The 12,338-nt window shown below is 29.6% G+C and overlaps 1 protein-coding gene across 10 annotated transcripts in view; it reads right to left on the bottom strand.

Annotated features, from left to right (window-relative positions):
• The window catches only part of LOC129907885 (trichohyalin), a 121,248-nt gene that overhangs the window by 72,415 nt on the left and 36,495 nt on the right, over nt 1–12,338 (bottom strand). For 8 of the 10 annotated variants that reach the window (XM_055984357.1, XM_055984367.1, XM_055984360.1 and 5 more), the window contains exons 3-6: nt 11,534–11,650; nt 11,220–11,390; nt 10,835–11,079; nt 2,137–2,383 (exon numbers count right to left, since the gene is read on the bottom strand). In XM_055984357.1, the coding sequence (XP_055840332.1) occupies nt 2,137–2,383; nt 10,835–11,079; nt 11,220–11,390; nt 11,534–11,650 (780 nt within the window). Of the gene's footprint in view, nt 1–2,136; nt 2,384–10,834; nt 11,080–11,219; nt 11,391–11,533; nt 11,825–12,338 lie in introns of those variants that run through there. The other 2 variants (XM_055984356.1, XM_055984355.1) reach the window with 2 other exon arrangements.

Below are 12,338 nucleotides of genomic sequence, written 5' to 3'. Positions count from 1 at the left end.
TTCGTTTTATAATTTCAAATCATAATAAATGTGGTCTAAAAGAATTGAAAAATAAATGCATTTTATATTACGAAAAAGTTTTTAAAACGACATGTTAAAATTTTGTCAATAATTTTTTTTTTCAAAAATCAGAGTTCAATTACCATTCTTTCAAAAGCCCTTCATTCAATTAACTTATTTTTAATTTTACAAATATTACTAAGCTTCTAGCTTTTAAAAAATATATATTTACATATTGTAGGTATCGTTCGCTTGAACGATGGAAGATTGTCCCTCACTCCCATATATTTTTTTTCCTTGAATTTCCTAGACAAATCTTTTGGCATCAATTAATTTATAAAGTTTAAGACAAATTTTTGAAAAAAAAATTTTTTATTCACAAAAATCTTCAATTAAATTTAAAAAAATCAAAACGGCTACACCGGCAATTTTTAATCTATAGACTTTAAAGTATATTTAATGACTGACGTTTGAAAAAAACGACAGGAAACTCAGAAAATGGAAGCGAAAGTTCTAAATGTCGGTACTGAATCAAGCAATTCGGATTGGACAGACCATCAAAAAATAAGCTTATTGACCATCCTTGGTCAATAATTCTTCTTCTTCTTCTTCTTCTTCTTGATGTTCTGCCAATTAATACAAATAATGTTTGTTTAAAATTGCTTCTGTTCAAAGAATGGAATATTCTCATGAACGGAAATGATGTGTATGAAATCAAATCATTTGGTAATTTCATAGATGTTAGGCAAAAACTAATAATAACTAAAATAATCTATAAAATATAACGATTAGTTGATTTAAAAAATTTCTCAGAATGCAGAATCAAGTCTGAGTGTGGGGTGCACATTCAAAAACCTTCGAAAAATAGTTGCAACACTCACAGAAATAATAACTAATTGGATTAATGTGTTGCTTCATCATTGAAAGTTTAAACGGAATTTATCCGATTGTGCAACCGTGAAATTGTTGTTATTTTAAAAAACAAACACTTTTTATTCCCGGAACCTTAAACAACAAGTCCTAAAATTTTTTAACAGTTTTTTTTTTCTTTAAAGCTGTCAAATTTTCATTATTTCTTCCGATTTTTTTGGTGAATGGTAAAATTGTTATAAATCTGCTAACTGGTTGCAAAGATAGTTGTTAAAAAAAAAATTAAAGCATTTCACGATTTTTAATGATTCAATCCTTTAAGAATCAAACTAGACCATAAAAAAGTATAAAAAAAAATGACTCTTCTCAATGCAATTCGAAACAATGAAAACCTTGTTATTTCTTGTCACAAAAGATCCATAAGTTATGTGCATGACTATGCTGTATGTAATGATCCATACGAGCGACCTCTGTAATAGATGTTGATTTATGTATCAAATATATTTATGGGTCAGCTTACAATTGAAATGATAAACGACTATTTCCCCACCGTGACACATATCTGAAGTCTTTCAAATGAATCGAATAGATAAATTAAAGTATATTCTCTTTTTGCTAGCATACAAACTGGTTGGTCTGGCTAAAACAAATATAATTCCATTTGATTACGGTGTCTGATTACTAAATATCGGTGATAATTTGGTTTTTGCTATTTATGACTTGCACTTTACCGCCGCCGCCACATAAACCACTAAATCCGCAAACAACTCCAACACACTCGCAAGTGATAATTCGGATCACGTTTCATAATCAACATAGTTTCAAGCTAAACTCGCAATTGCAATCGCTATGCACTATCGAATCGAATTAAATCCTTAAATGCCACTGAGTAACACAAATAGAATCAGGTATGCCATCTTCTTCTCTTCATCCTACATAAATACTTTGCTATCTCTCCACATTCAATAAATGTATAGGTATGGCCAGTAGTTAGTTTTGCCCACTAACACACCAACGCCCTCTTGCGCCCACAATGAGAATCACTATGTACCTACGACCACACAAACCAACAAATGGAGGAAAATGTCAGAAGTTCATGGGGTCACTATATTAATTGCCAGGTAATGACGTTATCAACAGAAGAAGAAGAACCATAGAAGGTAGACACAGATATAGAAAGAGAATGAAAAAATAAAGTAAAAACAATAAAAAGGAAAAAAGAAGAAGCTAAACGGAAAAACACACCACACAATAGGGGACACTTACCCATACCCTTCGTTTGCAGCATCTCCAGGAGCTTTTTAATGCTCTCGTCACGCGCTATTAGTGTCTGCTTTTGCGTCTCCACTCGGCACTCCAGATCCTTGATTGTCTCACGTAGGATACTGATTTCACGCTGCAAGTGTTCATTCTCTGCGTAAATTGCTTCCATTTGTTGCTGCATCTCGATATTCGGTTGCCGCATTCTCATTCGCAATTCTTCTTCCAACTGACGTACTAGCATTGCTTGTTTCTATTTTACAACAAAAACAAAAATAGGAAATAACGTAATTTAAGGATAAAAATATTTTGAAGGAAATACTTTATTTCAAATAGAAAAAGATGTGGAATTTAAAAAAAATAAATACACACACACTTTTTTTTTATAGCTATTGAATGTATACCTGAATATAAAACGTAAAAAGGTATAAATTCCCTCAAGGGTTATATCATTTAAAATGTTTATTTGAAAAAAAAAAATTGTGGATTTATCCTGGAGGGATTTCACACTAGTTACTTTTATGTATTATTTCAGATATGTACTTTTTAACTTGAATGATGAGCTGAAAAATTACTTCGATAAAGATTTTTGAAAAAGTTCAATTCGAAATATTGGAGTTTTTCATTCAAAAGAACCACCCAGTAGAAATGGAATATTTGTTTGAACAGTTTATTAATTTTTAACATAAAATAACCTTTTTGAGGCCCAATTTATTCATACTTCATTAAATATAAAGTCGCCATAAAAAAATTGAAGGTTTTAAATTTGTATGCGATTTGATAGTTTTATTATTTTTAAGGGAGAGAGAATAAATTGGGCCTAAATGTCAAAATGGAAAACAAAAAAAACAGCACGCCGGATTTTTATTTATTGTTTTTTTTTTTTTTATTTTAAATAAAACATTGCTTAAGATTTCAAGTTTACAAAAATTATTTATATAGTCTATTTAATAGACCCGAGCTCCAGAGCAAAAATAGAACAAATTCGTTCAAGACTTTTTATTGGCGATTATGATTCCTTGGCATACAAGAATACTCCAGCCAAAAGTGCTACTAAATCCATTGGTGCATTTCTGAGAAAACGGCAACACTGGTCGGTTTTCAGTTTTTTTGATTTAACTCGAAAACCAAGCCTGACTTTGAAATGGTTCAAAGACACTTTTCATAGCAAATTAAATTTTCTGTCAAGTTAAGATGGTTAAAAAATTTTAAAAATTATTTTTGACTAAAATTCTAACCTAAAATCAAAGAAAAAAAAGTTAAAAAATTGACAATTTTATTTTTTTTTACTAAATCAAGGGGCATTTTGTGTATGTAGCCGGGACGTCCAAACTTTGTACTAATGAAATAAAGTAGAGGTAAAATCCTTTGATAATATGCATTTTTTAATTTTTTTTTGTCAAGAAACAACTTAAATGTACCTATTCAAAAATTAGCACTTTTTCTAAATTTTTGACTTTTTTAGTTAAAAGCAAGTTTTTAAAACTCGATAAAATTGTATTAATTGGTAACTTTTAGACTTTTAAAGTAAACATACTTCGAGGGATTGATTTAATATAAACTAAATATGACAAACAAAAAAATTTATTTGCATCCTTATGGCCTTTTGTGCAATTTTGTGTATGTGCATTTTTATAAATTCGGGTCGAATAGATGGACGGAGAGCCATTAGCATTGGTCTATTGCATAGAAGAACATTTAATACCAACTCTTTTACTGTTTTCAATGACCTGAAAAACAATTCTTGTAAAATCCGCGACCAAAGAAATGTTTCTCTTGAAAAACGAAAAAAATACTCTAATGAGTTTGAAACAAAATAGCTCAGGCAAATTAGTAAATCAAATTGCATTTTTCGAGGGACAAATTTTTTTCATGGAACGTGTTTAAGTGAATGTCCTTATCGTAAAAGTGAATTTTTTTTGATGATAAGATATCGGGAACAGCCGCCATCTTGGAAAAGAGGTCGGTGCCGTTTTTATTTTATAACTCCATTTTTACTCATTTAAACCAAAAATGTCCGAGGATAATCTTATTATCAATTAAATTATCTAAAAAATGATATACAAATGAATTCCGTGAGTTAGTTAAATTCAATTTTATAGTCGGTCAAAGTCCGGGTTCTTCTCGCAAGGTTAAGACAATATGACATTTTTTCAAATATCTGAAGAACTTTCGATTTGTTTGGGATTTTCTTAAAGAATGAATTATAGCACTTTTAATTATCTATGAAATGAACCCTTTATTGTTTTTGTAACCATCACATTGTAGAAGCAACAAACGTCGAAGTCATGATATACGATTTTTAAACTGAACATATTTGGGATTTCAATAGTTCAAACAAACAATCAAAAATTAAACACAATAGTCTCGAAAACATAACGGCTTACACACCTCATATCTTAAGTTATACTTATCGTAATGCTGAGATTGAGGTGTTCATGTTTAGGAAAAATGACAGAATCAGTTCTTATATTTAGAATTTTAAATAGTGTCACTTTAGCTTATTCACATTAATTGGAAAATTCACTTCATTTAAAACCTCGAAAACCATATAAAGGTTAACATTAAAGATTTCAAACTTTGAATTCAATATTTAGACGAATATAGTTAAAAAACTGTTTACTTATATTTTGGTTATACCTCCACTTCAAAAATTTGCTCAATCTAATAGAAGAAAACTTGATATTTTCTCACTTTTGACTGGTAGAATGTGAACTTCGACGTTAGATAACTTATACATTATGTTGGTTACAGTAACGATAAAGGGCTCATTTCATAGATAATTAAAAGTGCTATATTTCATTCTTTTAGAAAATCCCAAACAAATCAAAAGTTCTTCAGATATTTTAAAAAATGTCATATTGTCTTAACCTTGAGAGAAGAACCCGGACTTTGACCGACTATAAAATTGAATTTAACTAACTCACGGAATTCATTTGTATATCATTTTTTAGATAATTTAATTGATAATAAGTCTATCCTCGGACATTTTTTGGTTTAAATGAGTAAAAATGGAGTTATACAGGGTGTCCCAAAAGTAATGGATCAAACGAAATATGGGGATAGGCCTCCTTAAGGGCTCTCAGAATTTGGTAACTTGTTCATCCCAAATCCTTACGGTTTTCGATTTAATGCAATTCTTGTGAAATTTCGAAAAATCCCTACTTGGCAACAGTATTTTGCTTCCTGCTCCCATTATTGATTTTTGTTTTCTAAAATTCTTTTACAAAAACATTGCCAAATAATAAGGAACAATTAATTAATCAAAATATTTTTTATTCCATACGCCATTTCGCTGCAAATTAACTAACAGTTTCAAGTTTGATAAAAAATCAATTTTTAACTTTTATTTGAGAGCAACACGGCGACAAAAATTTCTACGGTGTGAGAATGGTTTATTATTTTAAAAAGTTGCCCTGCTATTGTAGTTTTCAAAAATGTATAAAAGTTTCTAAAGTTGCAGTTAGATCAGAAAATATTACAATTTGAATTCAACAAAACAGGGTTTTTCAGAACAAAAAACAACCAAAAATAAATACATTTCTCGAACTGTTATTTGTTTATTTTTCTTTGAACAAAAGCGTCTATTTTTGTTTGTATTTTTGCTGTGAAAAACCCTGTTTTGTTGAATTCAAATTGTAATATTTTCTGATCTAACTGCAACTTTGGAAACTTTTATACATTTTTGAAAACTACAATAGCAGGGCAACTTTTTAAAATAATAAACCATTCTCACACCGTAGAAATTTTTGTCGCCGTGTTGCTCTCAAATAAAAGTTAAAAATTGATTTTTTATCAAACTTGAAACTGTTAGTTAATTTGCAGCGAAATGGCGTATGGAATAAAAAATATTTTGATTAATTAATTGTTCCTTATTATTTGGCAATGTTTTTGTAAAAGAATTTTAGAAAACAAAAATCAATAATGGGAGCAGGAAGCAAAATACTGTTGCCAAGTAGGGATTTTTCGAAATTTCACAAGAATTGCATTAAATCGAAAACCGTAAGGATTTGGGATGAACAAGTTACCAAATTCTGAGAGCCCTTAAGATCCCCTATCAGTATACTTCGTTTGATCCATTACTTACGGGACACCCTGTAAAATAAAAACGGCACCGACCTCTTTTCCAAGATGGCGGCTGTTCCCGATATCTTATCATCCCAAAAAATTCACTTTTACGATAAGGACATTCACCTAAACACGTTCCATGAAAAAAATTTGTCCCGCGAAAAGTGCAATTTGATTTGCTAATTTGCCTGAGCTATTTTGTTTCAAACTCATTAGAGTATTTTTTTTTTGTTTTTCAAGAGAAACTTTTCGTTGGTCGCGGATTTTACAAGAATTGTTTTTCAGGTCATTGAAAACAGTAAAAGAGTTGGTATTAAATGTTCTTCTATGCAATAGACCAAAGCTAATGGCTCTCCGTCCATCTATTCGACCCGAATTTATAAAAATGCACATACACAAAATTGCACAAAAGGCCATAAGGATGCAAATAAATTTTTTTGTTTGTCATATTTAGTTTATATTAAATCAATCCCTCGAAGTATGTTTACTTTAAAAGTCTAAAAGTTACCAATTAATACAATTTTATCGAGTTTTAAAAACTTGCTTTTAACTAAAAAAGTCAAAAATTTAGAAAAAGTGCTAATTTTTGAATAGGTACATTTAAGTTGTTTCTTGACAAAAAAAAATTAAAAAATGCATATTATCAAAGGATTTTACCTCTACTTTATTTCATTAGTACAAAGTTTGGACGTCCCGGCTACATACACAAAATGCCCCTTGATTTAGTAAAAAAAAATAAAATTGTCAATTTTTTAACTTTTTTTTCTTTGATTTTAGGTTAGAATTTTAGTCAAAAATAATTTTTAAAATTTTTTAACCATCTTAACTTGACAGAAAATTTAATATGCTATGAAAAGTGTCTTTGAACCATTTCAAAGTCAGGCTTGGTTTTCGAGTTAAATCAAAAAAACTGAAAACCGACCAGTGTTGCCGTTTTCTCAGAAATGCACCAATGGATTTAGTAGCACTTTTGGCTGGAGTATTCTTGTATGCCAAGGAATCATAATCGCCAATAAAAACTCTTGAACGAATTTGTTCCATCCAAAAGGGTCTATTCAATAGACTATATAATTAAATGACAGATTTTTTTTAACTGTAATTGTACATAGATCAAATTGAAGAAAACTTATTAACTTCGAAAACGTATGTAAATTTTGTACATACAAAGTTGAATTGTTTGAAAATGTTGTGTTCGGTGACCGGGATTGAAAATTTTGTTAAATCATTTGGCCAACAATAATGTATGACCAATTTAAATATTTCACAATTTACAGGATTTTAGGTATTATTGGTTAAAATTAGTTACGTTTACCTACTTAAATTTTCTTCTTAAAAAAAATGTTACGTATACACCTAAGTGACCAATTAAGTTTTAACTAGAAATAGATATTTTGTTCAAAACAAGGCTCTTCAAGAAATTTCTCCAAATTAAATAATTTCCACGAAAATTGTTTAGCGTTCGTCACTTACAATTTGAGTTTTTATAAGAAAAGTTGAGTTTTGTAATAAATTAAAAACCTTTGAAAAATTTCAAAAATTTGTAAATGTACATTTTTAGTTTTTGTATTTTACTCGCAGAAAATAGAGACATTTTAAATATAGCATGAATTGGCGTCTAAAAACGCCAAAGCAAGGATTTGAGTTAAAAAAAAAAAAAACGTCAAAATCTATTCCGAGGGTGCAATGTTGGGTGATCATTTACAAAAAATTCAATCAACTGCAATCGCTTTGACGGGTAAGATGACACTCACGATGAGACAAACGCTTGAGTTTTGATATTGATGGTACGTTGACATGACGAATTTTTTTTTTGTGATGCGCATAGAGTTTAAGAGTAGTTGACCGATGTTACTTATTACTGGTTTTCAGCTAAGTGTGAAATTTTGAGTGTGGTATTATTTTTTTTTTCATTTTCATATTTTTTGAATTTTGAGAAAAATACTTCTTCTTCCCAAAATGGATAGATTTATTTTTTTTTCTTTTTTATTAAAAAAAAAAAAAAAATAAAAAAAAATATTATTGTATAAAAAATTATTTATTTTTTAAAAATCAATTTTTCGAAAAAGGAGTAATGCGTTGCTATGCTGCCAAAATGCACTAAGTCAAAAAACATAGTTTTGAGTAAATCGATTTTTAAGATTATTTCTCTTGTGAAAATTCAATGTTAACTGTTATCTGTCAGATAATCACTTTAAACACAAACTCAACATTTTGACATTAGTTTCCAAAAACTTTTTTGGTTTTTGAAAAACCAAAATGATAATTATGTGAACGAAAGTAGAAAAAGCCATGACTTAGTGCCTTTTACCTGTAATGATTTGCAATTATTTGTTCGTAATGAATACTTTTCTGGCATATGAAGTTGAAGGAAACAACATTATAGCACAAAAGTAAAGACAAAATCTCAATTATACCTAGTTAAATCAGAAATTTTACAACGCAGAAGAATAAAAAACAAGTAACTAATAAAAGAAGGCTTTAAAAATGGAAGCAATTTAAAATGATCTCTTTCACTTAATACATCTAGTTCTAGGTAATGATGAAAACCAAGAATGATAAATTTCAGGAATAACACCTTTCTTACAAATGAGGCGTTTAGAATAATAAAGGGTGAAGTTCACTTCTCTATACATAAGTCGGATTTTTAAAGGTCTTTAAAATTAAGGGTTTTGTTCTATATAAAATAGTATACAAGAAAGAAATCTATGAAACCTTTATTTCAAAATTTCCTTTAGTTCTTGACAAAAGGCTTTTCAAAGTTCAAAATAATGCACAAATTTCAAATGGACTCTGAACACCTCAGGTCTTTCTTCTTAGTTGTCCTTATTTTAAAGGTTCGGTGTACCTTGTACAGTCTTGGCCATTTTTTTACCGGCAGATAATTAGGAACAAGGTTTCTCCCTCTTCGAAAGCTCTTAAAAACGTTCAAGCTTCGAAAATTGTGGTCAAATTCATATTAAGTTTGAAGTATTTCCGGTTTATTTTTTTCGTATCAAAAACATTTAATTTGAAGCCAGTTAAGAACGAGAATTCTAATTCATTTTTAAAAGGTTATTAAGATTCATATAGAAAATTCAAGTCGTCTTTACTCGCTGATAAACTTACAATTTGTATTAATCTGTTTACATTTGACCGCTTTTTTCTTACATTTACCTCACAAGATACTTTGTAAGTCATTTTTCAAATTTAAAAATGTTGTTTTGAAGACAGGAAAAATGCACTAAGTCTCATTCTCTTGCTATAAACTAGTACTGATTTAATTTTTCTTGCGTTACAGGTAAAAAGCACTAAGTCAACTTAGTGCGTTGGGCCTGTATTGAAGTTGTTTTTTCTGACTTCGTGCAAAAATATACCTCAAATAATTCATAAAGTACGCCAAATATTTCTTAGTGTGGTATTTTACTAGATCGATATCATCATTCTGAACCGTTTTGCATTTAAATCTAAAAACCCTTAAAATTTGACTTAGTGCGTTTTGGCAGCATACCGACGAATGGATTTTTTTTTTTTTCGAAATTGTTTTTATGTGTTCATTAACATTTCGATTTTAATGACAGATCAATTTTTTTTTTTTGAAATTGTTTGAAAATTCTATGTATAAAAAATGATTTTTTTGCGACTCTAAAATAAAAAAAAATCTAAAAATTCGTCGCTAGTAAAAAATTAAATTGCATAATGTACCTACTTGGTTTGAATCTCAAATCATTCAAATAGATGTTTTTGTTTTGAATGTTTTTAAATAGAATTGTCAACTAAACTTAACTTCATAGTTGTACCAGATGTTCTTGAAAGTGTCAAGTATAAAAAAATTGTGTAAAATTATTATTATTATTATTATTTTAAAGTTGCAGCATCTTGAAACTGATTACTTGCATGGAAAAAATGTAATTACAATTTTTGTAGTTATGTTATATGTATATATTTATGTATTAAGGACTATCAACATACTCGCTGAAGGAAAACAAATTATTTTTATTTCGTAGAAAATGGTAAAAAAGAATTTGTACTAAAAGTTTTTAGTAACATTGACGACTTTTAAGCTATGCGAAAAAAGGTGATATTTTCAACAATTTCCAGTTTTTGAAAAAAGAAAGAAAAAAAATTGACAAAAAATCATCATTTAGTAGATTTTATCATTTGAAAGTTTTATGCTAAAAACGATATTTTTGAAGGTTGTCCTTCAATAAATCTGGGGTACCTTTTCCTATTTCAATCTTAAATCCTTTCAAAAGAATGTTCACTAGAAGTAGTTAACATTTACGACCCATGAAAAAAAAATTAAAAAAATTGATTTTTCAAAAAAAAAAAAAATTTTTTTAATTTTTTGTAAAAATCCATAAATAATATCTTTTTAATTTAAACATTTTTTTCATAAAAATTTTCGCTAAAATTAGATAAGCTTACGAGAACGTCAAACATCATGAAATCGATTCTATCAAAGGGTTTAACAAGATTTTTTTTTTTTCATTCGTTAAAGCCGTTTTTAATAACACCTTCTTAATAACACCTCTTGGAAATCTTAAAAAACTCAATCAATTCATCCGCTTGAATTTCTATTTATATTTTCAAGTCTAATTGGTGTGTATTTATTTTTAAATCAAATTATAATTACTTCAAATCTACAATAAAAACTTACCTGATTTTCACTGCTAAGCAACTTTAGTTGATCATTTATTAAACTATACTTGGCGCTTTCTTCTTTTCGCAGAGCCCGTTCCTTTTTCAACTCCGGCGACCAGAACGTCTTTATGCTATGCATGGAACTGCCCAACTTTTGATTTGTTAGCTCTAATTCGCGTTTAAGTTGGCCCAGTTCCCGCTGCAGGTCAGTGTTCTGATGCTGAAGGTCCCCCAGGTATGCCCGATCAGATGATGGGATACCTATGAATTCAAATTAAATTTTCGAAAATTAAAAAATAAAATTAAAAAAATCGAAAAAATTATTTGAAAGGCATTCCTGGGAGCAGAGCAGAGAGCGTATTTTTTCGCATGCACAAATTTATTGGACGTTAAGATCTTACCTATAGGATTCGGACTCTGTCGGGCCGATCGGCCGTAGAGTTCATCCTCTAGGTATAGCCCTCGTTCGAGAGATCTATCTCGCGATCGATCTCTCGGCTCCCGTATGGGGATGAACTCACGGTCGTGTGGATCAACCAATCCCCCTCTATCCAGTGATTGATATCGGGTTCCTATTTTTATATTTTTAAAAAATTTTTGAAAAGTAAAATGTAAGAAAACCGTTAAAGATTTTTTTCAAAATTGAGGTACAAAATGAGGTTTAAACGAAATTTTATAAATAAAAAGGAAAAAAAAAATATGTCGATAACTTTACTTGGATAATCCATGGCGTGTGACATCGGTGGTCTGCTGGCACTCCTACTCCGGTGATGTCCGCCCCCGGCCGGGCTTGTCGGCTCATCCATGTCTCTGTAGTATGGACTGCCCATTGCTAGAATAGAATTATGATGATGATAAAAGGATGAGGATGACAAGGGAGAACAGTGCGCAAGGGATGGGATGTCTGCTAGTAGTAATGTGTAAAGCGTTTTAATTTTTTTATGTTTTTCAATTTCTTTTTTCTTCTTCTTCTCGTTAAATTTGTTATTTTTTTGTTTTTTTTGAATGAGAAAACAAAATAAAAATAAAACGAACATCATAACGAAACAAAAAGCGGCGAACAAGAGTTTTTTTTGCTGTTTTTGTTTTTCATGTTTTTTTGTTAAGTGGGTGGATGAGTGTTTTTGAGTTTGAGTATTGTTTTTTTATTTATCTTTTTTCTTTATAAAAATATGTTCCCTAGTTCTAGTTTTTATTTTTTTTTTTTTTGATTTGAGGGATATAGCAGCAGAGATTATCCTTGATATCAAAATATATGCTTAGATTTGGTTACACGAAGAACACAGACAAAATGAAACCAAAATGAACGAAAAATACAAGTAAAAAATACGGAATAAGAAAGAGGACATTTAAATACCCTGTGGGCTAATATAGAACTGAGGACACAATCTCTGAGAATATATTTGTATCTCATGCATGATATGTCCTTGCCTTTGGGGGTGCATTGGTGTGGTGTTGGTTGATGAGATTTAATGAGGATTAATGATACCTTCTGAATTTTTTTTTTTCTGTTCATCTGT

This window comes from Episyrphus balteatus, chromosome 1 (genome assembly GCF_945859705.1).
Source record: "Episyrphus balteatus chromosome 1, idEpiBalt1.1, whole genome shotgun sequence".
NCBI classification, from domain to species: domain Eukaryota; kingdom Metazoa; phylum Arthropoda; class Insecta; order Diptera; family Syrphidae; genus Episyrphus; species Episyrphus balteatus.
The sequence above is the reverse complement of the archived record's forward strand: the minus strand, read 5'-3'. Positions and strand labels throughout refer to the sequence as shown.